General features: G+C 34.2%; 1 protein-coding gene across 1 annotated transcript; it reads right to left on the minus strand.

Moving 5' to 3' along the window:
* Positions 1 to 58: 58 nt before the first annotated feature.
* LOC133304011 (IAA-amino acid hydrolase ILR1-like 6) lies at positions 59 to 27,974 on the minus strand. Its single transcript, XM_061503980.1, has 7 exons — positions 27,898 to 27,974; positions 27,018 to 27,532; positions 4,486 to 4,904; positions 3,571 to 3,696; positions 802 to 1,116; positions 571 to 699; positions 59 to 473 (listed from the first exon to the last, which is right to left on the minus strand). The coding sequence occupies exons 1-7, from the start codon at positions 27,972 to 27,974 to the stop codon at positions 108 to 110; spliced, it is 1,947 nt and encodes a 648-aa protein (XP_061359964.1). The 3' UTR covers positions 59 to 107.

Consider the following 27,974-nt stretch of genomic DNA (forward strand, 5'->3'; position numbering starts at 1 on the left):
TCAAGCAACAAATACAGGGGACATAAGGACAGACGACCGATAAACGTGTGTACCAGTTTTGTGCTTAAGTTGAGTGGAAATGGGCAGGGGATTTCTATTTTTTGACATCAGCCATGTTCAATGAGGTACCTCTCTGCAATGGTGGCATGAGCCGCAGCGCCTATTGGTAGAACGTCTTCATCAATCATGAAATATGGAGAATGTCCCGTGTGAGTAGACCCTAGTGTTTCATTTCTTATACCTATGTAAAAGAAAGCTGACGGAACCACCTCGGAGTAAAAAGAGAAATCTTCAGCACCCATCATTGGTGGGACTACCCTGAAATTCTTTTGACCCAGCAAGTCGATGGACACCTTCTTCACATGCTCATACATTCGGTCATCATTAACTGTGGGAGGATAAATGGTGTACTCCTTTTCAAAGAAATCAACTTCTGCCGAGCATCTGTAGACACTGGCCTGTTCCACAATCACCTGTTTGAGGCAGCAATAGGATCCAAGTTAAGCTCATTCAGTCAATTACATTCACCTAACAAATAGAAATGAGGTATTTTAAAGACAAGTGGCTAACCTGCTCTATTCTTTCAAGTAGCTGGTAAAAGCTGGTGTTAGAGAAAGCTCTGAAAGTTCCACCGAGGACCACTGTATCCGGTATCATGTCAAGATTGTTGCCTCCATTGAAGGAAGTCACAGAGACAACCTATTTTGTAATGGTGGCCAAATACATAGTTAGAGAAGGTACGCAAGAAGTACACACAGATTGAGTTTGAAAGAGGAGAGGTATATTACTATGAGGCAATACCTGTGAATCCAGGGGATTTGATTCACGGGAGACAATACCCTGTAAGCTGATAACTGCAGCTGAAGCGGCCAAAACTGGATCAACAGAGTGGTGAGGATTGCCAGCAAGGGCTTTTTTCCCACTAATCACAGCTCTGAAAAATCCACAGCCAGCCAACAGGGGTCCTGGCCTCGATCCAATTATAGCAGTTGGATGCTCATGAGATACATGAACTGCAAATATAGCCTCCACATCCTTCAAAGCACCGTCTTGTATCATTCGCTTTGCACCATTACCAGCTTCCTCCGCTGGCTGGAATATCAGAATTACAGTTCCCTGTAGATGGACAGAACAAGAGTATAGAGTTAAGGGCAAAGGTAGATGAGTTGAGTTCGACTGTGAAGAAGTTTAGTCATACGATACATTTCTATTTTTTGTCTGTTCCATACATATTTGCATGGGATAGCAGCAGATATTGTTCTTATTAAGGTTACGACTAAACAGGTCGGGTATAAAGTAGAGTCCAAAATCTGTAATTATTTGAAATTATATATTATATAAGAGGAATGATCCGTTTACAAATTTTTTTTACAAATTTTTACAAATTACAATATCTTCTCCCCGGAGAACATAGTGTCACTAGTATTCTCCCGGAGAAGATAGTGTAGTTTGTAAGAGTTTGTAAACAAAAAAGTTTGTAAATATAACCTGTCCTATTATATAAAAGTCAGGTGAGTATGAAAAGATCTAAGACCCCCCTCCAACCAAAAAAAAAAAAAGCTCATAGGTATAAAGACTCGTGATAGTATTTATGAAAAAAAATTATTCAAGAATGTGAAATGTGCTTATTTTCTCTTCACGAGATGGTTATGTGAACACTCATATGAATGATCCAAGCCCCCATTCCAACTCTATTAAGAATAAACTTTATGGTCTATAATCAACAACTGGAGCACCGGTGTTGATTTTCCAAAGGTTAACTGAAGTTAGAGAACTCTACTTGTGGTTTGACGTCGAGTTTAATCTGTTCTCTGCTCCTCTAAAAGTATCCAATCGTCAATGAAATAGTTTTTCTTTTTTAAGGTTTCACTAGCTCCAAATTACATCGCCTAAAAATTGAAACAAAACACCTTTTATCCCACCAATCAAACTCTGTGATTGAGAAAATCCGCACCTTCACCCATCACGAAAATAAAGATTAACCCACTTCGAATCACAGCCTCTTTCGCCTTTTCTGAAAGTTCTAAACTTAGTAGAAGACAAGATTCCCATCTATCATTCTATGTTCACGTTTTCCATAAGTTCTAAACCTAGTGCAAGTAGTAGACAAGACTCCCATCCGTTAGCTGCCACTTAACAATGCACTAGAGCTGCTATCATCTAAATATGTTGTTAAAAAAACCTCTCAACCTCATTATACACGACTCGAGGCATGCGAGAAATTTTAATTTATAACTAATATTTCTATCCAAATAAACAGTGGAAAGGCATCTAAATTTGTAGCCCCCCAATGTCCGAAGATACAGAAAAGTTTATGCTTGATATCATAAGTTTAAGGGTCCCACCATGTCCCACTTTATCCTGAAACATTTCTTTCTCTTAAACCGACATAAAAGCACTGGGGTAGCGCTACAGAAGCACGTGCCAGGGCCGGTACAAGACAAAACAAACTTTATTAATGAGGAGCATATAGTGTATAACTAATATAGTGTGTAACTAATATTAGCTCTCGGGTTTAATGTTACCAAATATAGTGTATAACTAATATTAGCTCTAAGAAACAGTATAGATTTTAGTTAGTTTTCTAAAATTCTTTTCAACTGAAAAGGACAGCATATAGTGTATAACTAATATTAATATATTAAAACATAATGGTAGTCAAAATTTATTGGGTTTAATTTCTTTTATACTATAAGAGATAAAACTATCTTTTACACACACATAAAAGTATTTGAGGTCCATATTTTTTTCTCTCTCTATTCTCTTCATATGACTTTACAAAGACTCTACATACTTGTATGTGTGTAACAGATAATTTTATCTCTTACAGCATAAGAAATATTAAACCCAAATTTAAAAAACATAATTAGTATATGATAAAAAGGTTTAGTGTACTTACACAAAAAAAAGGTTCAGTGTATCTCTAGTTAATAGAGATAATTTATCTCTAATGATCTTAAAACGATGTTATTTTGATACGAAGAATTTTTTTTTTTATAATTTTAATTTATTTTAGAAATATTAATTTTTATTTTATTTTTGAATCTCAAAAACAATATTATTTTAGACTAACTGAAAATAATTTTAACTGGATTCCAATAAGAAGAAAAAACGCAGTGCCACATTTGACTTTTTGGCCAAAGTGCCGCCGCAAATAAAGTTCTGGCATTATAAGGAGGCACAATTCTCGGACGAACATTGCGTGTGAAATTCCTTTCCGTACTTAAGAAAGGGAAGAACCAAAAGATGAAACTTTTAATGGTCAATGAATGTAAGGAATGAAGATATTCATATTACAGTCAAACTTCATAGATCTCATTATAGACTATAGCCTTATACTCAAACTATAGCCTTATACTCAAAATTGAACAAGAAGGATAAATCACGTAGTTATAATTGAAATTCCTTAAGTATAAATATTAGGTGAACCTCCTCTTAATTCTGTCTCATTGTGGTTGATTGAGAATGTATTATAAGGATGTATTTATAATTAATTCTAAGAAATGGACGACCACGTTGTTGAAAATAAATAAATAGATGAGTCTCCGGAGAGATGAGGGAAGAACAAACCTTTAGTAAATGCTCTCGAGTTTTCAAAATCTTGGCAGCACCAACAAGCATAGCAACATGTGCGTCGTGCCCACAAGCGTGCATTTTGCCGGCAACTTTAGACTTGTACTCCCATTCCACAGCTTCCTACAACGAATCCCAATCGTAAATGAGACAGAATTTTATTTTTATGTAAAATAAATTACTAACTAATCCAAACAAAGTGAAATAACGACAATAAAAGAAATTAATTATTAGCCAAGAGCTTTTTATTGTGCTAGGCCAAGAGAGCACCTATTACACTCTACTCACATCCTTTACACCACTATGGCTAACCCTAATGACTTACCTTTTTGGATTTGTTATACAAGATAAAAAGTACACAACCAAGTACATTATCTTAACAATTGTGTCAGTCTAAAAAATATCTGACAAATCTATAAAATATTTAAAACTTCAAGATTTATGTCAGATAAATAGGCCCAAACATCTGAATGAACTAAAGAAATATCTAAAATTTTATCATTAACGTCAAACAGAATCAGACAAATTAAAGATCTCGGAATGTTCTTATACGTCCTCATTCTATTAATAAAAATATATCTTTGTATTTTTTATAATAAATAAAAACTTTCATAATTAAAATTGCATGAAATTACAAGATTATAATAATTTTGGAACAAATAAGACTCTTTTATGTTTAAAATGGTTAAATATGATAACAATAACCCTAGGTAATTGTCCAAAAAAAATAAAATTAGACATTAGGGTTTGAGAAAAAAAGGAAAAAGAAAAATTAATGTTCCATTACTGTGCTTTTTTTATTTTTTTATTTTATTTTTTTAGGTTTTCAAAAAGTGATAATGAAAAGTGGGGGAAAAATTAGAAGAATAAATAGCAGGGACCAATCCAAAGGAGAGTGAGTGGAAGTGCAACCTGAATGGGAAGTGCATCCATGTCAGCTCTGATTGCAACAAAAGGCGGACCCCCGGTGCCGATCCAGGCTCGAATACCGGTCTTCGCAAGTGGATACCGATAACTAACTTCCATCAGATCCAACTCCTCTCGTATCAGGCGGCTCGTTTCGATTTCCTCAAAAGCCAGCTCCGGATTCTCGTGGATCCTCCTCCGAATCCTTTTCAACCACTCCGCCGTCTCCGGCAACCTCGCCAAGCTCAACACCGCCTCCGAGCACGCCTCGCTCCACACCTCGCAGTCCGTCACCGCCGCCGTCCCTGGCCGCGTCTTGTTTTTGCACGGGGATAACTCCCGATTGCGGCATGTCCGATCGGTGAACAAGACGCGGTCAAAATCGGTGGAAGGTATCTGTTCGGCGAGTGAAACCACAGAGTCTCCTGAAGTCAGAACGATTAATACGAATACGATTGCCGTAGAAAACGAAGAGTTGCGGATTTTCATTTTTCTTTTTCAGTTGAAACAGAGTAGAGAGAGTGCGAAGAACAGAGAAGGGGCGTAAAATAGAAGAGAATAAAAGTATGAGAGAGAGAGAGAGGGGGGTATGAGAAGGACGAGAGGAGAATTTAAACACGTGGGTTAATAAAACTTAAAAAAAAGAGTATGATAGAGAATTTTCTCTCTCTCTCTTTTATTTTCTTTATTTTCTTTCGATGAAACGGTTGGAGAATAGGAGCACGTGGGTAGAACACGGAAGTAAATTTAATGCAGCAGCAGCTGTAGCTGTAGTGTGTGTGATTGAATAATATGGCGTGGAATCGCGTTGAATGGAGAGTTGGGACCCGCCACTTTCAACCAGCGTTTTTTATGGATAAACTCTCTCCCTCCCTGCATAACGTTTGGTACACGGCATTTGGCCGGATTCTCGGGAAATTGAATTTTTCTAAATTTTAAATTTTCAGATATTATGATAAACTGAATGTAAAAATCATATTTTTGAAAATTGAGATTCCCGGACAAATAAAAATTTCTCCTGTACCAAACGCTCCCATATTCGCTCTTTTCTTTAAAAATAAATAAATAAAATATTCTCTGTTTACTCTTCTCTTCTTAGAGGTTTAAACTTCTTTTTAGGGTTAAGATAATATAATTTTTAATTGAACTCCATACATATTTATATACATCACTTTATACAAATATAAAGTATAACTTCCTATGAACATGCATCAAACTTTATTTTAATTTCCATTTCATTCCTATTATATGACAACACAAAGGACTAAGGGGTCTTGCCTTTTGGGTCTGGGCGTGCATAAAATTTGATTAAATCTACTCAAAATATATTTTTGCTTAAACTTCTCTAATTATTTCATTCATTTTGTGATATTATTCGGACCAGTTTATCAGACGTTACCTATTTTGAAACCCTACTTGATACTTGGTATTCATGATTTTTGACCGCACTGGTTTTTATTTTTTTAAATATTTCACCAGTTTAATTTGATGGTCAAACATATTATCAATATAATGCAGGAAGACGCGCTTTATGTAACATCCTCGTCTCGAGCCGGTTCAATTAACATACACATGATATAAACAGAAACAGCGGAAGACTTAACTTACAAAAATATGAGCTAACTTTTTTCTTTTTCTTTTTCTACCTTAATTCTTACTAGGCGTAAACGAAAATCGGGCAGAGTTTCCTCTATAAATCGGACAACTGGGGATTTTTCAATCTCACTCAGAAGCATTTCCTGATAAACAGTTTATACAACATATCAATTCAGAAATACCAGGTATCCAAATATAATCAAATACCCATACATGGGCGCATGCATAACATGGCTTCGTGCCACTATATCTAACATCATGCCATCAAAATGTAAACCTATTTGAATACTACATCATCATATAACGTGCCTGAATACTCAAATGTACATGCATCAAACTGACAGGCATGTACAAAACATATACATGCCATATGCAAAATAAAGGATCTAACATCATGATCCACAAAATACTGTAATACTAAGTGAAAGCACTAAACTCCAAAACAAACAGTAACCTACAGCTACTCAAAATCCAATACGTCCACAATCCTCAACCCCGGGTCGCGTCCCTGACTAGAGAGGTCTCACCGGGAATCTGGGCACCTGAAAATATGGCCCCAACGAGGGGTGAGATTACAAATCTCAATAAGCTCCAGGTTTATCGAGAATTCTCCATACCCCTGGCTCACTCCTGCATGAAAGTCAGATACAGAGTATACGAATACAACATATAACAGATATCATAACAGAACAGAGCATATATCCATATCATATCAGAGATGTGAGCCGTCATTCCCAAGGGAGGACCCCAAGCGGAAATCAACGCACGTGTTCCCGAGGGAGGACCCCAAAGCGGACATCCGGGTACTATACAATCAATGGCCATAGATTGTTACAGAAATCATATTACAGAAGTGATATCAGAGCAAAACATATCATGTTATCAAATAACTCTATCTGAATGCATCTATACAAAGCATCTAAATAACAGTCATACAGTCCAACCATAGTTCACTAACCATGGTAGAGCACTCAAGCAGGAAAAAACTCCTTAAACATAAAGCTTACCTCTTGAAGCTTTAACAATCAGCTTACTTGTGGCTCAAGTTACTTATATATCTTCAAGAGATTCTGATTCCTTTTTAGTCCCTAGGTACACCTAGAGCAAGAATCCACAAATACAAATTAATAAAATGCCATCATGCCTAGCTTTCACATAAGGCATACATTTTATCGCTTCTTTTCGTTTCTTTACGTTTTTGCCAATGCTATGCCAATACACAAGTCTAGACCACCTTATACTCGTTAGGATTCTTTAATTTAATCAAGTGTTCACTCGAGAATTTTCAACATTATTCATGCCATTTTCTTTAAAAGGCCGTGAACCTACCCTTAGGAACTCAAGGTATTTTTCAACCCTTTTTCAAGCCATTTCACTTCTTAACTCATTAATTTTATACAATAAATTACAACACATTTCATTAAAATGAAATGTAACAAAATATATCCCTAAGCCACCCTATAGGTCGAACTCCACAAGGACAATAGGCAAAAGGGTTCTTTTCTTTTTAATTATTCTTTCTTCACTTAGTTAGCAACTTAAACATTTATATATGTATCTAAAGGTTCCAATACAATTTTGGAACACCAAGTCCCTTACAACCCTCATGGTCGAAGTGTAGGGATCAAAATACATAGGATTTTTCCGCTTAGGCCTTTTTTCTAAATTCATACTTACTCTCACACAATAGACCCTTTCACTACATCACATAAAACTTTGCACAATAAACCCTATTAACCCTATCAAGGCCGAAACATAGAGGAGGGCATATGATTTTTTTCTAATTTTTTTACATTCATATAAACACTTATTTTCATTTCCTAAATCCAAAACATCAAGGATTCATTATCAAATCAAAGTTTAAACTAATTTATTTCTCACTCAAAAGATGCTCATAAATTTCAAGACATAAATCACAAAATAAAAGCATAGGATTAGAGGTTTATTACCTCCAAAAGCTTATACAAGGTCAAGGAGGTAACCTCCAAGCAAGTCTACACCAAAAAACTCCCTTTTCCACCTTGGATGAATAGTGCACAAAAATGGGGTGATGAATATCTCCCTCCACAAACGAAATCAGCTCAAATGGAGGGGTGAAATGGCTTCCTTGGGTGATTTCCTATGGAATTGGTATAATGGGTCAATGATTTAGTGTAGGATTCATGGAGAAATCAAGAAATGAAACAAAGCAAACCTTAACCCTTCCCATGGTTGATCCTCGGGTAGAAGAGAGAGAAGAGAGCAGTTTTTTTTAATGTGAATAGTGATTTTTGTAAGTCACTTTTGTTTTATAAATACTTGTGGCTTTACCGGATGTTTTTCTATCGCGTATTTTTACTTGAATTGACCCGGAACAAACTTAAAGCTACTGACATATTTTTATTTTTCTAAAATCATTTACATTACTTTTTACTTCTTACAAAACAATATTCATAATTCACAGTATGGTTTTTGCACCATTTTTGACAAAATGCACTGTGAATCACTAATTGTACTTCATTTACTTATGAAACTTAAAACTTATAAACTTATCATTTTCTTGGGCCTATATTGACTTGCTTGGCATATATTGGACTTTCTTACCGGTGTGTACAGCGGGGACGCTGTATTCCCAGTGGGGGTGGATGTAATGTCCCACATCGGTTGGAGAGGGAAACGAAGCATGCCTTAAATAAGGGTGTGGATACCTTTCCTTATAGGAGGCCTTTTGGGGGTAACCCGAAACGTAAAACCGTGAGCTCGATGGTGCTTGTGCGCGGGGTAAAGCGGACAATATCCTGCTACAGGGTTTGGGGCTGTTACACTTTAAGTGTGTACGCTTTTAGTCGCGCACTTATCAAATGTGCTTATTGCGTGGCAGGTGTCTATAGATGCGATAGATAAGGTACTAACGAATCGTTGATGGGCTTTGACGTGCAATGGAGACAACCGTGTCTTTAACACTTACGCGCAGCTAGAGTTACTGCGTCTCTAACGTGTTTGTGATTGGACTGTGTCCTTGATAAACATAAACGCGCATTGTAGCTTAGCGTGTTTCCTGTCCCTAAAATTTTTTACCATTCCTCTTCCCCTACCCTATTCTTCTTCTTCTCTCCCTCATTTGCTCTCCCCTCTCAGTTCTCCATCAATAGTCATTTTCCCTTCTACTTTAGCATTGCAAAGGTCTTCAAGTGGAAGTGATTGTTGCAAAGTTTTCAATTGAATTTGCATTTGTGTTACTCTAAATTAGAACTCATCTTAAAAAAAAAAAGCAAAATGAGAATGTGAAATATTTGCGTGTGGGAAAAAAAGTGTCTTTAAGATACCCGGGTTACCTAAGAAATGGGGGAAGAATAGTGTGTAACGTAGTGGAGTCTATAGAACTAGACGCACATATGGGTTCAAAACATGTCTCAGGTGGACATATCTTTCAAGAAACGCGCACACACTGTTAACGTATTTAAATTCCTTTCGTCACGGCCCGTTACGTGCATCTGGGAGGTGCTCGACTAAACGTGCACACACCGGAAGCACGTCTTCTTACGTTATATCGGTAATACGTTTGACCAATAAACTAAACTAGTGGAATATATTGAAAGATGCATTAGTACGATCAAAAATCCTAGTTTCAAGTATGTAACATAGTTTTCTTAATCGCCTTCTCGCTTATTACATAACTCCATCCTCAATCTCCTGTTTGGAATTAATGCAAATAAGTATACTCTCTTATACTTAAGTAGCTTAGCAAGTCTTTCCGAAATATGTTTTCTACAAAGTTAAATACTTAGTTTACTTAATATCTACATTTATTAATTTCTGGCTAAGGTACTCTAATAAATATTCTAAATCATTTTGCTAAGTACCTTTTAGAAATACACTTAGCCTCACCCATGTTTTCATTTTACCAAGTTATCAACTTTTAGCAAGAGTTTGAAAAAAAAATTCCTATCCTTAATTGTCAGGTTGACATTTAGCAGTCGGAGTTTGAAAAGTTCAATCTCTATAAATGGGTCAATCTACCTCGACCCGTCTTCAACCCGCCAAAAACGAGGCGAGACTAATTGGCCTGCCATTGGATGATGGGTTAAAAATATCAATCCACCCCATTTTGTCGTGGATCCGCCAATTCACCATAAATTCATTGGGTTGACTGGTTGATCTATTGACTTGCCAAAATATTCATTAGAAAAGAAGAAGTTAAATTGAAAAATAAATAACAAAAGTAGTTTACTTTTGGTATGTAGAACCAACAACTATTAATCCATAAGTGTATGCTAACTGTTCCAATTCACTAAGAGATTCTTCTGTATCAAAAGAATCGTGTACATCACTTTTGTGGTCCATGCCTACAAGATAGGTTTTCTCTTCAAAACCTTAAAAAAAAACGAAGAATAATTAGAATCACAGAAAACCAAAATGGAGAACGAAATTGAAAAATTAAAAGGAGAGTAGAGGAGGAACCTAACCTCCCTTTTCGTTGCGGACCTTGTAACAGTTATCGTCATCGAAGGTGTTGTCTTCTTCTTTATTCTTTGCAACTGGTGTTGCTTCTTCTTCGTTGTGTGGCTCTTGTTAGGAATAGTACTGGCAAAACCCTTACAAGGATTCTTTCATTAATGGCAATAAGTGCCTTGACACCACATCTCAACCCAAAATCTTAAGATTGTAGATCTATGGATCTTTCGCACTCATATAGTCCTCACTTAGTTTATGTTTAACCGATATGGGACTTCACTACTACTCACACTTGAATATTTCTAACAGCTCTGTCTCCAACTCAATCACAAGGTTTCCGTTTAGTGATGAAACAACGTCGTCAAAGTCAGTGGATATGACTCCATGGCCACGTTGCAGAACAAAGGTAGTAGTGACCCTAATTCTGTCTTATCGGTCTTGGTTCCATCTCTAGGCTCTCTCATCACAGAATAACAAATGTAATCGCAACGATGATGATGTTTTTGGTTTGGTTGAAATCGATGTCATTCGATTTCCCAAAACTACGAAAGAATTTTATTTAAAATTTTTTTGATCCGCGTGTTGACTCGCCCCTAACATGTTTTAACTCACCTATTAAAATAGGGTAGGTTGAATCGAATTGGTGGGTTGACATGTTTAAATTTGTCCTATTTTAGTGGGTTAACTTGTCGGGTACCCTAAAGGATAGCAAAATAACCCTCAGGTGGTGTTTGGTTCCATTCTTTTTAACAGATTCCTATGCAAATGAAGTATGGTTTTTAGAAAGCCAATGTTTGTTTCAATAGATTTTGACCAAATCTCCATCTATGTGATTTGCATGGCTTTTTCAACTTTGGCTGAGAAAGATAGATATTGACACTATTTAGAAAGCCAATTTGAGGGTGGTTTTTTTTTGAAAACCTGGGTAAGGTACTGTTCACACCATTTTTGGACTCCCATTATACCCTCCTCCCATTATACACTGTTTAGAAAGGTATCGGCTAAAGCGCTCTGGCCACTTGTTTAGTTAATAAGCTGTGTATCGGGGTTAATTTTGTAATTTTACATCATTTACCTATCAAAATATTTTTTTTAACCAAACATAGGTTTCCAAAATTTTCATATATTTTCCTGATAAAATTATGTCAAACCAAACTACTTTTTTTTAACTTTCCCATCTATTCAACTTTTCATGTGGATTCCTAGTAATTACATTTTCCTAGTATTCTTAAAATTTATCCTCAACCAAACGTCCCCTCAAGAATAATTCAATTAGCAATTAAGTGTCTAAGGATTTGCTTTGGTTAGGGATTTAAACCATTACCAAAGCAAATTCTTGAAATCGTCTGTAATGAAATTAATCTTATCATTTCTCCGGTGACAATGGTTCAAGATAGAATTTCATATTATTTAATTTATTGTCGTTTTAGCTTCAATTATTATGAACAAGTCGGCAAAAGTACAGACAACGACTATGAAATTATGGAGCTTAAAATTATTAAGATAATCCTATTTATTCCGACACAGACCTACCTTCCTAGTCCAGATATAAAGAACATGTTCAATATTTTGTAAATGAAATATTAATAGTTCGCCGGCCTTGAATGTATTAATATATTATTCTAATACCAAGTCGATATATATCAATAGGTCACCGACCTTAAATGTCATAAAGATGAAAAAATTATTGCGTATAGTTAATACATTTAAATTAAATGTATTACGATAATAATTAATAAGTGGGTAATTGTACTCTTATGTGACAGCAAATTTTTATTTTGTCTCTTGCACACTTAACTTGAAGTGGGGCCCATTAGAAAAGAGAAGAAAAAAAATGATACAAATATCGATGTATAGATAGAAAATTAAATTTTTTTCCAGTTGCATAAGACTAACATTGTCCATAAATTTACCATTAATTAATTAACAATTTCTTAAAGCAATAAATAATGTTAATAAATAATTGACCTAATACCTTTAAATGTATTAAATTTACGTAAAAAACTTCTATAAAGTTGAACTCGCATCACATGAAAAACGTGTGAAATTAAATGCGATAAGTAAGGTGTGCCTTGTAGTTTGGATTCAAATTCACCGGTCTAAGAGATATTCATCCACGTTCTACACTAAACCGAAAACACCGACACACACGTAAAAGATATGTTAAGTGATTTTTATGATAAACCTACACACTTCTCTATATATATATATATATATATATATATACATATATAGCTGTTCGTAGAACATGGTTATGATTTCCTACATTTAATTTTTTCATCCTTTGTATGGTTATGATTCCCTGCATTTAATGTTTTCAAGTATATATATATATATATATATATATATATATATATATATATATATATATATAGAGATTTTATATTTCTGCAGCTGTTGTACGTGCAATCAAATACAATTGCCATATTATACTTGAATGCATTAAATGCGGGAAATCATAATCATACAAAAGATGAAAGCATTAAATGTGAGGAATCATAATCATACATTTGTCGTTGCTGTACGTAAAACGGTTGCAGAAATGATTTTACCTATATATATATATATATATATATATATATATATATATAGGCTTTTTCACCTTTTTACCCCTTATTAATTAATTAATAACCATTTTGCCCCTGATTCGAAACTATTTATCAATCTGCCCCTCTTTAGTCGACTACCTTGCATTTTTAATCGACTAAATGACCAAAACAGACAAAAAATGGCTGCTGGGAGATTTAGTCGACTAAATCTTCATATTTTACAAAAAAAAAAAGTCAGTATGATTTTAATCGATTAAGTAGAGAGATTTAGTCGATTAAATCTCCCAACAACCGTTTAGTCGATTAAAAATGCAAGGTAGTCGATTAAAGAGGGGCAGATTGGTAGATAGTTTCGAATCAGGGGCAAAATGGTTATTAATTAATTAATAAGGGGCAAAAGGGTGAAAAAGCCTATATATATATATATGGGGTAAATATTTCTCCAATCACTTTATATAAGGTTATTTACAGCTACTCCAAAAACTACGTCATTTTGATTAACGAAGGGTGTTTATGTAATTTTAGGTGAATTAATGAAGGATGTTTCCGTAATTTTGTTTATTTTATTATCATATTCATTTTACTGAAACACCCTTCATTAATTCACCTAAAATTACATAAACATAATTCATTAATCAAAATGACATAGTTTTTGGGTTAACTGTAAATAACCTTATCTAAAGTGACTGTAGAAATGTTTTTCTTATATATATGTATATATATTTATATATATATACAACTACTTCAATAAGGTTATCGACAACTACTCTTTATAACTATATATTACCGTTAGTACATTGTTATAATATTAAAATTATTTTTTTCTCTCCGCATGAGCAGACAGGTTCTAAAAAGTGACTGATGAGAGAGAAAAAATAATCAACTTTAATGTTATAATTATGTACGGTTGTACATAGTTATAAATGATAGCTGTAGATAATCTTATTTAGAGTAGCTGTAGAAATATTTATCCCGTATATATATATATATATATATATATATATATATATATATATATATATATATATATATATAATCTACTATTCGGATGGGAGTCTTGTCTACTACTTAAAAGTAAGAATAGATGTCGGGATTTTCAATCTTTTACATATTTGCTACCATCACTAAAACAGTAAAAAAAATTGTGAAAAAATAACGCAAATGTACATTTTTATATCTATTATTTTCTATTTAAATAATTTTTATTTATTTATAGATATTTATGACTACTTTTTTATATTTATATTTGTTTAATTTTCAAGATAAAGAACTAATCCAGCTATAAAGAATCTTCCTTATTTTCATAGGAATGACAAAGTGAATAACCTGTGGGCTGTCCCAACTCGTTGCCAACTTTTCACTAAATAAGTTAATCTGCCTCGTCTCGTTTATAAAAGTGAGTTGAAAGTATCATTTAATAGCGGGTTGGTGGGTTAACCTATCTAAAGTGCCAAACTTTAATTCTTAAAAAACAAAGTTAAAAAAGTAATGAATTATAAAATCAACTAGTTAGGATAAACCACTTTACAAATGTCTGATCAAGCAAAAAGAAAAATTTCTAACAAAAATTATTTCCTTCACCAAAATGTAACTCAGGCGGAAATGTCAAAAAATCAAGCATCAAAATTAGAAGGAATATATCTTGCAAAAAAAAATAAAAATAGTAATGAACTAAAATCAATTAGTAAGGATGAACTCCTTTACAGATGCCTCATAAAGCAAAAAGAAAAATTTCTAACCAAAATCATTTCCTTCCCCGCAATGTAACTCAGGTAGAAATGACAAAAAATAATGTATCAAACTTTAGAAGCAAAATTACGTACCAAATGGTGGTAGCTCAGTTGGCACATGGGAGCTAAGCAAGTGGGGATGAGAGCATGTATTCGAATCTCCCCACTACCACTTTTGGGAGGGGTTTAAAGCCTTAATCCTAGATCCGTCCCGAATTGGATTAGTTGCGAAACAATGAACCAATTGGAATATTTCCAAAAAAAAAAGAAAAATTACTTATAACAAAGGTCTAAGAAATTATAAGAATAATGAGGATAAGCTTTAGAAGCAAAAATCTAGATGAAAAGTCTATTAAGCATAAGAATAATTTATTTAAGGAGGTGACTCAATTTGAGAAAACAAGGGCCTGTTTAGAATCTGTTTCGAAAAATAATTTTTGATTTTAAAAAAAAATATATTTGATAAGGTCTGTAACTATTTTTAACTATTTTTTTTGTTTTTAGAATCAAATTTAGATAACATATCCGAGTTATTTTTGTTTTGTGTTTTGATTTTTAACTTGAAAAAAACACCTGTTTTATTTTATTATTCTATAAAATAGTTTTAAGAATATAAAAATCAGAACACAATCAAACACACACTAAGCAACTGAATTTGTTCTTGTATGTGAAATGATCGGGTTTCTCATTAAGACGTGTCCTCAAATCTACTTGCTCACTCTCCAAACCCAATCTCAAACAAATCACAAAGATCCAAATTGGAAGAGATTTATCTACTTAATATAATTTCTCACCTTAACAGAATTAATCTTCTGCTATTGGTTAAAGGACACCTTGAAAAAAAAAGTTTTATAACTCTCCTATCACATGAGAGGTTTGGATTTTTAAACAGACACAATAAACAATATGGCCCACATTTTAAAAAGAAAATTAAAACATGCATTTCGATGTATGACGCGTAGGGAGACCTTACTTCTCCTATCAAAAGGAGAAGTATAAAACCCTGTAAAAAAATATTTGACATAAACTTTAAATTATAAAACGTGGCAATTCTAAAGTTAGAAATTGGGAATAAGCCACAAAGTGACAAAGGGAAAAACTTATTGGTTTTTTTTTTGGAAAAAGGGCAAAAAAAAAAAACTTATTGTTGGTCAAGTGGGTTTGAGTCGTTTGACCAACATTTAGGCAAATCTAAATGGCGAGCTAAACATTCGACGAGAAATAGGGATGTCGACTTCGATCGTCGGCAAGAGAAAACGATATTTTGCCATCCTTAATTAATGGTGAATATTAGTGAGTCCCTTGGCGACCCATTCCCTATTTAAATTTCAGAAGATCTTGGTAATCCCGTTCGTGTTTTTAATTTTTCTATTACTCTAGCCGTTGGACATGCAAAAGAATCACACATTACAAAAAAAAAAAAAAAAAAAAACCCTTTCCTTTCAAAGCAAATAGGTTCCATATATGTAGGAAGCCTTATTCCGATATGGAGATGCTTTGACCTTTTGGCCTGTATATCCGCTATTTGTCTACAATTAAGATTCTTTAAGCCAAGAGGAAGCGTCTCCAAATGTTTAAATAATTCTTAGACACCTATATATATGATTGTATTTTCTTTTTCATTGGAATTCAGGAAAAAGCAGGTTGCACATTTTAATTAAGGTCCCTGCATGTACAAGCTTCAACAAGTTTTATAATAATATTCATAAATGATTTATTAACAAATGATTATTAGTAGGTTCAATTTCAAGATCTATAGGAATGGATCGGAGAATATTATTTTATTACAAAGTGTGAGGGGTATCAATCTTAACAATTTAATTTTATATTAATAGTTAAAAATAAATATTATTCAAATATTTCGTACGTGATTACTTAAAAATCACATTATTTTATGTTTTCATACATGTACTCTTTATACTCAAGCTCCACTGTAGGAAAAGGTTCATATTCTCCTTATCAAGGTGCATGTGATTATCGAAAACCATATCTTTGATCTCTATCTTAACCTTTCTTCCTCATTTTGTTTGTGTTCATGTATATTCATAATGTTAATAAATGACATATATATTTTCGTTTTTATTATATTTTTAAATAATTAAATTTTCACATAAGGTCATTCTTCTAATGGTTGCTACCTACCGAGATTCCTTTCGTAGGAGGGAAAATAACATTGCCAGTGCACAATCATATAGGACAATAGGCCTCTCCCATTCTGTTTTTTGAATAAATTGACTACAAAGCAAAAAGGAGCCATATAAATAATCAAAATAAATAAGCATCAAATAATTAACTAATACTGTAGCATGTGCACTCGCGGGCATCCCACACATAAATTAATATGTCTCTTTTGGAGCGGTATACATCGCGTCGGTACGTAGTTGTGTAAACTTTGAACATTTTATTTATTTTCTAGTAATACTAAAAAATGTGTTCCTAACATTTCTAGTATTAATCCTTCACCCTTGATCTAGCGATTCCCACATATTTACCAAAAAAAAAAACCCCTCGATTTTCCTTCAATTTCCTCCCTGGTTTTATTACCTGGCATTAAACATGGACCATATTTTTGTTCTTACTTCCTGTCTTTCAATGATTTAGTCTTATCCACGAATTGCACACACTCTTATGGTGCTCTTTTTTACTACGTTTGTAATTCATTTACCTAACACTTGGTCTAACTTCCTCTGCCCTAATATGATGAAAGTTGCAAGGGTTGTGTCTGGAATAAGATGAAAAGAACCTAAGGGGCGTTTTGTTGAGGAGAAATTTTTTGAATACTATGGAAATTGTTGGAAGTGAGTTTGGTAGGAAAATGCAAAAGAAGTTGTTTGGTTAGAAAAAATTTTACCGGACAAATTAGGTAAGATTTATAAAGTCTATGTTTGGTTTGAGGTAAAATATAGATAGAGAAATAACTTCAAATTACAAAATAACCCTTGTAGCAAACACTATTGTCTAATAGAAGAGGGTATTTTTGGCATCCACATGTGTCCTCTTTCTCTCATTAGCCTAGACAACTTGAAAATACCACCTTGGAAGAGGTATTTTCAACAGTATTTTTTCCCCCAATTTTTCATTAAGTTATATTATCTATCTTTAGTAGATACCACAACTCGATGCAGATAATTATGAATGCTATTGTGAGTTATATGTACATTTTTATTTTAAACTTGTGTCTCTTACACATACAAGGCTACAACTAATTGTTGCTGCTGATAATTATGCCACTTCTCGTGAGTTTTTGTTGTCGTTGATTGCTTAGTTGCATGCTTTACTGGGGAACCAAAAATACCACTTACAAAGTGGTATTTCTAAACAGTAGTTTTCAACATAATTTTTACACAATTAGCAAATCATGGGCAACTGATTTTAGTGGGCATATTTCTTTAAAACTTGTATCAAACATGGTATAATACAATACCCACTCTCACTTCTCCATCCATCTCAAAAAAATCTTCCTACCAAACACCACCTAAGGTTTAGAGTTGTTCATATCGTTGGGAAGCGTTAGAATAGAGGACAATTGTTTTAATTAGAATCAACATAGGGTGAAGGTCAAGTATAATCTTTTTAAATAAATTTAATTTGGTTTCAAATTTCTAATAATCAATAGGTAGTAAGTAGGTCTAATACCATATTAGGTTTATGTGTTATTTCTTTTATATAATTTTCATCTAGTTCGTTACTAACTAATGTAGAAGATTGGAAGTCATTCCACTTATTTAATTTTCACTTAACTCATTAATTACCAACCGGCAACCTCCCTTCAAGTGTGAAGCCCACATTGATATGTGGCCAAACACTTGGTCAGCCCAAGTCAAACGTGGCTTTTATATGTCTATCAAGCGAACCAGAGAAAGTCTATGATGGGAGACCACCACCAATGGACTAAGTTAAACCAACCATATCAAATGAGTCCAATACCAGACCTAAGTACTCAACTCACCTAGCCCGAGTTAAACTCAGCTCATATATTATCATTATCAGGTGGGCTAGGGTGAACCCATAGTTGGGGACCACCACCATTAGATTAAGTTACACCAATCACAACAAATCCACAACATGTTTTAACCCAAAAACTTAAAGCATTGGATTTATTGATTCTCTTTCTACTTATATGAACTTCACTTATCACACTTGAATATCCAATACTAATAAACTTTTTGAAGAAAAAAATGAATCTCACCATAAAAATTAAGATAACCTGTAACAAGATGGTGGAATGATGCGCTTGTTTCGTGCCAAAGAGTTTGTAGTTGGAGCACTAACAAGGGTGTTGTTTGCCTGTTTACTAAATTTGATAATTTCAAAATTGATTCGCTTCCCTATTTATTTAGTTGAGCTTGTGTTTTTTAGGACATTCATTATTAAATAATTAAGTTAAATTAGTAGTTTATATTATTGGTCATTTTTAATTTAAATTTTTAATTAAAAAATATAATAATTACCAATGAAGCTTGCTAACACAAAACTGTAAGTGAAAACCACTCTCGGGAACTTAAGGAGCATATTTTGTATGCAACGAGAGTAAGTATTCTCTTACCAAAAAGAGAAAAGAAAGGGATCGAGTGGAAATAATCATGAAGGTAAGGATAATGAAAAAGAGTTACTTTCTGTCATATTTGATAAAGGATGTACCTCAACATATTTTTGAACTTAAGACATTACTTTTGCAAAATTATTAGGGTACTTTGCAAAAAAAAAAAAAAAGATATTTATAAGCTTTTGCAGACATCACAATCTTAAATTATGCTTCTCCCTGTATTGTAGGATTTACAGTGAAGGCGAGATTGCCAGAGATGGAAAAATTGTAAAGGAATATGATACAATACCAATTTTAATGTTGACTCAACAAATTAGTTACTTAGAAGAGAATATTCTAGAAGTGGGTATAAAGGGAATTTGATTACAGAGGCATGGGAAAAGTGAAGCTAAAGAAGAATGATAAATAGAGACGAAAGAAAAGCAGAAAGCCGACAATTACTTGGAATTGGGCATGGAACTTAGGAGAGAAAGGGTGCTTCTCGAATTGCATCCATTATTTGTAATTTCTTTCTATCATTTACCTTATTGATTTATGGTCATTTCTGCATTTTGTGATCTTCCTATTTTAGTGGCCATTATTGTTTGTAATTTTATTTATACTTTCAATACACAAAATCTAGTTTATCTAGGAAATTACTTTGTATTCCCTTTTATTTTCTGTTTTCTGAGATTAAGATCCTATCAAATAGTATCAGAGTTATCTGCTCCAGGTAGCTTTGAACCACACTGATAACAAAAAAATAAAAGAACAAAAGCACAATTTCATAAAATGAGAATTCCTATGTTTTCTGGTGAAGAAGAAGCCTGGGGATGGTTGATGCAGGCTGAACAATGTTTTGAGGCACATGAATTTCAGACAATGAAAAACGAAAGAAAGATGTGAATGCGTTCACTGGTCAAGCTCGCATCTGGTACTAATACTAGATCTGGCATAACCCAAAAGCTAGTTGGTGGAGCTTTTTAAAAGAATTCTTTAAGGAATTCCAACCAGAGATTTGCTTGGAAGACAACGAGGCTAGATTAGAGCATGAAGTCTTGAATTCTGCTGTGAATTTGGAAACAAAGATAGAACAATTGAAGGAAAATAAAGAAGGAAACAATAAAATCAACAACATCCTAAGGGGAAAAGAACCACCCGCACCACAACCAGAACTGCCACCTGCAACAAAAGAGCCAACAAAAGCCAAGTTTAAAAAGGAAATAATACAACATCAACCATTAAAGAGAGATATTCAAGTGATTGTGCTGCAACATACACCGCCAACGGTGGTCAACCCACCCCCGCTGCCCTAGCTACTAGACTAAGATCTAGGAAGAGGTGCATGACGAAGACAAAGGAAGCTAGATGAATGTGAAACTAGTGATGGAACACAACAGAGAAGATAAATGAAGTTAAGTCAAAGTGAAGTTGGATCAACTTTTAGATCTAGCCCAAATGATGGTGCTAAAGTTTACAGACCAACCCAATGATGGTGTTATTCCTGTTGCTATTTTGTTAAAAGACTGGGCTTGTGAGCCCATAAATTAGTCTAAATTAAGTGAGCCCACTAGGTTAATTTGGGATCCACTGACCCATTATTTCACCAACCACACACCCTAATCACCTTGATTAGCGTTGTTACCACCAAAAATAGAATGGAGCACGACTGAACGTCCAAGCTAGATGTGGTGTTGCTGCCACCTCCACTCAAATGCATAAATCAAGGTCTGACTTGAAAGATAAAATTCTTAATTAAATAAAAAATTGAAGAATGTGTAGGTCTTACCAAGGCTGAAAAAGAACGAGCAAAATTGAGGGGATCCGCTAGGTGGGAAGCTCAAGAGCAGTTGGATCGCGGTGGAAATTATCATATTTGTTGCATATATGGATCTTACAATTCAAGCAATAGGATCCCGTAGGAGAGATTTTGCGGATCGATTCTCACCTTGGGGACAAGGTGAATGTTTTCGGGGAAAGTATTGATACGATACCAATTTTAATGCTAACTTAGCAAATTAGTTAGTTAGGAGAGAATATTCTAGAAGTGGGTATAGATGGAAATTGGTTACATACGCATGGGAAAAGTGAAGCTAAAGAAGAATGATAAATAAAGACGAAAGAAAAGCAGAAAGTGGGAAATTACTAGGGATTGGACTTGGAACTTGGAAGAGAAATTATTCTTCTCGAATTGTATCCATTATATGTCATTTACCTTCTTGGTTTCTTGTCGTTTCTGCATTTTGTAATCATCCTATTTTTGTGGCCATTGTTGTTTGTAATTTTCTTTTATACTTTCAATATACAAAATCTGGTTTATTCAGGAAATTACTCTCTATCCCCTTTTATTTTTTGTTTTCTGATATGAAGATTCTATCATAATTAATGAGCTTTATTTACAATTATATTGAGATTGATTACAAAATAAAAAATGGAAATAATAATCTGAATACCTTAATTTATGAAATCTAGAATAATGTTTTCCAAAAAAAATAAAAAATAAAGTTGCAACTTATTTTTAGCTCAAAAAAAATATATTTGACACTTGTTTTAATCAAATTCAGTTTTGTGATGCAAACAACAAACAAAATTAAACAAGACTCTGTAATCCTAATCGGTTATTGGCAGACAGCTCCCATGAAACTTAATCTTCCATAATCGACTGAGTGCTGCATCCAGCTAGCACAGATCGATTCTACAAACAGATTTTCCAGAAACCATGTTTAATCTTCGCTTTTAATAAGTAACAAAGGTTCATGAAACTCTATAAAAAAACAAATTTTATTGATTTCCTTTATGTATCCATAATGTTGCAACTAAGGGTGTTCATCAACCGATCCAAACCGATTCAAACCGCGGTGACTGAACCGAAAAATCGATAACCAAGTTAACCGAAAACAAAAAAACTGAAAAAAAAAACGCAAAATTCAATTGGATTGAATCGGTTTTCGATTTGATTGATGAAAACCGATCCAATAATTCCTTAACCTTACCCTCTAGTTACTTTTGTCTTTCATTAATCATAGCCCAAAAACTATATACCAAAATTCTAAACACAAGACCTCATTAACCCATCATGTTGGATAAAGTGGATTCTGCTTGATCTGTTATGTTTTTTTTTGTAAGATACATCTTATATTTTTATTGCATGGGTTATTATTGTATAGTAGTTCCTCTATAGGATAAAAATTTGGGTTACTCTATATCTCAGGCAATCACATGGTAAATTTTTTGTTGGAGGTAAAAGATGGTAATTCAACTTTTTGTTATACTATATTGAAAACTAGATTATCATTTACAAATAATCATCATACAAACTTTACAAAGTCGATACATACAAAATATATGTTATTTGCACTAGGGGTGTTCGCGGTCTGGATTGGATCGGTTTTAGAAGCAAAAATCATTCGATCCAATCTCTTCAGTTTGATCATGTAATCATCTGTTTGGTTTGGACTTTTTTTCAAATCTGATCCGATCCAATCCAATTTTTTTCGGTTTGGATTGGATTGGATTGGATTATTTTTCGGTTTTTTGAAAATCCTAAAATTTGTTTCATGATTATTATGCAGATAACATCTTATATATATATATATATATATTGACTTTGTAAAAAAAATTAAAATAAAAAAGAATCAGTAAACGATAATGTAGTTTTTTTTAAGGGGGCAATGAGATATGAAGCTTTACGCAAATGAAATTTTGTTGATGAGATGTGACTAGATTTTTTTTTGGGTTTAGTAATGGGTTAATGGGTCTTGGATTTAGAAATTTTTGGGCTATGATTGGGGAAAGACCCAAGTAGGTAGAGGGGAGCTAATATATTAGATCGGTTTGGATTGGATCGGTTTTCATTAACCAATCCGAAAACCGATCCAATCCAATTAAAATATGCGGGTTTTTTTCGATTTTCGGTTTTTCGATTTTCGGTTTTCAGTTTTTCGGTTCGGTTACCGCGGTTTGAATCAGTTTGGATCGGTTGATGAACACCCCTAATTTTCACAATGATCATCATACAAATTTTAGGCTTTTAAAAAAACCGAAAACAGATTCAATCCAAACCGAATAAAATTGGATTGGATTTGAAAAAAATTCAAACCGAATGGATGATTACATGATCAAACCGAAGGAATTAGATCGAATGATTTTTGCTTCCAAAACTGATCCAATCTAGACCACTGGTGCGTAAAATCGGCAAGTGCACCGATCGTACCAAGTAATAAAAAGTGAGTAAGAATATCGTCCCACGAGGATTTAGGCACCAAATTTAATTTAACTATTCCTTTCTTGTTGGATGAACAAGAGTTGATTTGAAAGTAATGGTGTTTGTAACAATTGTGAACTATTCAATAATTTATGAATAATTCAAAGAGAAATTTGAAGAAACTAAAATCAAAAGTTGAGAGTTGAGAAAATATTGTAAAGAAACTATTGCAGTAAAGGACTCCAACACCTTTCTGATCCCCACCTTGTAATATTGATTAATATTTATATTTAATTATTCAATTGACCAAATAATTCACCATCTATAATTAATGAGTTAAGCCCTAATCCCTTAGTGATCTTAACTTTATTAACCCTATTAGAATCCTAATCCCTTAGAAATCCTTTTTCAAGTTAATCTTTAAGCCCAGTGAATTTTCCACATTTGCAGTTCATATATCCTATCCCTAGTGCATACATGAACATTTATCTTACCCTTTGTCAGGAATTAGAATCCCAATATTCCTATTGTAAACCCTAACCCTCGCAATCCTAATAGAGTCTCGAATTCTAAAAGATGTATGGGATGAAGAATAGAGTAAAATAAATTCAATTGAATAATTAACCATAAACTTAACCAAAATACAAGGGGTTCACATCAATGGTTGTGACCCTTACCACAATATAAAAAAAATTAGCCAGACATATTCATGTCTGACAAAACAAAGTATTCAAAAGAATTCATAAAAACTAGAAATAACCGGAAAGAATGAAAGAAGAAATCTTGATCTTCAGTCACCGAAAGCTCGCTCCGATTCCTGTCGCTCGCAATTTCTCCCGTGCAAAAAGTGTGTTTTTCTCTTGAGGGCCGAGTCTCTATTTATAGAGTCTTTGACCTGGTGGAGAAGCTTGATCTAATCTTTTCCGCATCTCACTGTAATCTTGTCTCTGATTTGAAAAGGATTTAATGTTGATTGTCCGCACCTCCCACGCTACTAGCGTGGTTCCCACACTGTGAGCGTGGGAGTTTTTGTTCTATATCCTGGAGCACCACGCAACTGGCGTGGCTGCCACGCTGCAACCGTGGATTGTGAAAAAGGCTGGCGCTACTAGCGTCAATCCCACGCTAGTAGCGTGATAGCTTCTGCCTGTTTTTGGACCTCTGGCGCTACTAGCGTAAGTCCCACGCTAGTAGCGTGGTTGTCTCTGTGTGAAAGGGCTCTCTTCACGCTATGGGCGTCATACCCACGCTGTGAGCGTGGGCCTTCAGTTTAGCTTTTCCTCTTTAGCTCCAATTTGTCTATTTTTCCTACGAAATCAACATAAAATCAGTATGCAATCTCTGATTAAGAATTTGACAGATCAACAATGATTTTTGCCCTTTTTGCTTAAGATTTAATCACATTCTTTCTCTTTTTGGCTTAGATTTCCTTATATGTTGAACGCATATCAAACAATTCTCAGATTTGAACTTTGCTGTCCTCAGCAATGTAATAGATTCAAGTTATCTGCAAAGAATAATTCAGTGAAAACATGGAACACAATATCTTAAGAATTCATACTGCTATGCATGTATAACTCTTTGTTAAAAACTCCCAATAATGCTTTTCAGTTATATCAAGAATTTAAACTCCAGCTTGAATATTCCTCATCAGTTTAAATGTACTCTCATCACACTTAGTGTGTAAGGGTTTCACACTTATCCATCAGTGTAGTAGGAATTCCATAGGCTTGAACTTATTCTCAATTCCTAAGAATGAGGAATCCATTTGACATGCATAGACTGATCAAAAGGCCTTTGATAGGTTGTAACTTGGCCTGGTTTGGGGGTGAGAATCTTTTGGTCAGAAGCTGATTGGAGAGATTGAAATACTGATTTTAACAATACTTCCTTCTCTTCTAGGCTTTGCCTCATTTACAAACTTGGGATTCTTTCCCTTTCTTCACTACCTTTTTCTTTCCTTGGTTGCAGATGTTTTCTTTCTTTTCTCTTTTGAGCTGCAAATTTTTTATTTTTTATTTTTTTTTCTTTTCTGAATTTTTGCCATATTTTGCAAACCAGTCTTTTGTTTCCTTTTTCAACTACTTATCTTTTCCTTTTGAGAAGTAATTTGACTTTTCTTCTTTGATCAACATTCAATCTCTCAAGGTGTGTCAAGAGGAACAGGATTAAGTAATTTTCATTAGGTTTGAATGAACTGGTTTAAGGCTCAAAGGGGCTTAACGATGGAAATTCTTATGGGTAGGCTGTTTGGCTCTAAGTTAACAAGAATAAAAATGCTCTTATCATATCAGTAATGCATGCAAGCCAGAGAAACAGTTCAAGTTCTAGAAACTACTACAGTGAGGCCTCTCAAAAAGAAAATTTTCTGTTTAGGCTCAAATCCTCACAGTTATAATTCAACTAGAATCGCAATTCAAAGTTTCACATCAAGCATTATCAAAAATTTCACCAAAACAGTTATAAAAACGAGCAGTCATTATTCTCAGATTAAAACAATTAATTGCTCACAGATATCATGTTTCATCTAACTCAATCTAATTATTTACTGAGTAAGCTTAGAACATGCTGGAACTGCTTGTTTAAGAATTCTCTAAAAAAAATTCTCCTTTTTAAAAAAAAAAAATTGAATCTAACTAAAAACAGCAAATAAAAAATAAAAAAAATTGAAGGTTAAAATATCTCCCCTTTTCAGAAATTTTTTTGTTTAGACGTCCTTTCCGTGGTGTAGTTCCGCAGTATTTAGCAAGCCTCGCATACAGTATGCGACAATTCCCAGATTTAGAACTTTGCTGTCCTCAGCAACAACTATACTGGTCGAAGAAGCTAATTCTGCCAGGTGGAACATACACACACACTTGTTAAACAGTAAAACAGAATAATCATCAAAGTGTACTGCATAAAGAGACATAATTCAACCAACTAATCCAACAAAATACTCAAAATAGCAAAATAAAATGCCAAAGTAAATTTCATGGTGCAGTGAACTGGCGCTCACAGCGTGGGTTTCACGCTGTGAGCGTGGAACTCACTGCCTCATTTTGCTTGATGGCGCTCGAAGCGTGGAATACACGCTATTGGCGCGAGTATTTCGTGAGGTTTCCACGCTGATGGCATGGTTACCACGCTGTGAGCGTGGAACTCACTGTCTCTTTTGGCCTTGTGGCGCTACTAGAGCCAAATTGGCGCTCACAGCGCCAATTCCCAGATTTAAAATTTTTCCATATGGTCACTAATTCACCACTTACTTGACTTATTAAAAATTAAACTATCCTAAGAAAAAAAAAGAAAAAAACAACTATTGGGTTGCCTCCCAACTAGCACTTGTTTAACGTCACGAGCCTGACGTACCCCTTGTGATTATGGTGGTTGGAAGCATGCTACCATTGATGACCCAATCTTCTTGATCCAGTATTGTTTCCTTCCATGATCATATGCATGTGGATGAGGATGAGGGTTCTCAGGAACTTTGAACTTAGTCTTCAGATGCTTTTCCTTACTCTTGGGCTTTTCCATCTTAACATTTGGCTTGCTTTCTTTATGCTGCTGATGGACTTCCTTATTGATGATAACAGAATATTGAGGCAACTCTTTTAATTCCACCTTTGGTACCAATGTAGCTGAGTCATCTTCTTTCTCTTTTAGTACCTCAAAGACAGTTGCTCGCTTTTCTTCTGGAGCAGCTTCATCTAGAGCCTTCAACTCTTCTTCAAGCTCTTGATAGTCACTTTTCTCTTCCATAACCACCTCTTCAAACACTTCAAGTTTGAAACAATCACTATGATCAGAGGGATTCTTCATAGTATCGAAAACATTGATAGTGATTTTTTCATCTTTTATCTTCAACTCGAGCTTTCCTTGTTCTACATCAATCATAGATCGAGCTGTGGCCAAGAACGGTCTACCCAATAGAAGGGGCATTTCACTCTTTTCCTCCATGTCTAGCACGATGAAATCAGCCGGGAAGATGAACTTGTCAACTTTAACAAGAACATCTTCTATGATTCCATTAGGTCTTCTCAAAGAACGGTCAACAAGCTGAAAGAGACCATGGTTGGCTTCAACTCAGTAATTCCCAATGACTTGCATATTGACAATGGCATCAAGTTGATGCTTGCTCCGAGATCACATAGTGCCCGGCCAACATTAGTGTTTCCTACCGCAATTGGGATGTTGAAATTCCCAGGATCTTGAAGCTTTGGTGGGAACTTCTTTTGTATGATGGCACTGCACTCTTCAGTAAGTGCTACTGACTCACAATCCTGCAACTTATGCTTTCTTGACAATAAATCTTTCATAAATTTAGCATAGTTAGGCATATTAGCAAGAGCTTCAGCAAATGGAATATTAATATGCAATTTTTTAAACATATCTAAAAACCTGGCATACTGTTGCTTTTGTGCTTGTTGCTTGAGCTTTATAGGATAAGGAGGTTTCTCAAAACGAGAAAAATCCAT

This window comes from Gastrolobium bilobum, unplaced genomic scaffold (genome assembly GCF_033153095.1).
Source record: "Gastrolobium bilobum isolate Gb01-03AN ecotype WA unplaced genomic scaffold, APGP_CSIRO_Gbil_v1 utg22478, whole genome shotgun sequence".
NCBI lineage: Eukaryota > Viridiplantae > Streptophyta > Magnoliopsida > Fabales > Fabaceae > Gastrolobium > Gastrolobium bilobum.

Excerpts from the sequence above, each read along its gene's own strand:
- LOC133304011 (XM_061503980.1), bottom strand. The coding sequence starts at position 27,974 with ATGGATTTTTCTCGTTTTGAGAAACCTCCTTATCCTATAAAGCTCAAG. Across the intron at positions 27,533-27,897 it reads CAAAAGCAACAGTATGCCAG|ACCTAATGGAATCATAGAAG; the intron begins GTTTTTAGATAT and ends TTCTTTGAGAAG. Across the intron at positions 474-570 it reads TACTTGAAAGAATAGAGCAG|GTGATTGTGGAACAGGCCAG; the intron begins GTTAGCCACTTG and ends TGCCTCAAACAG.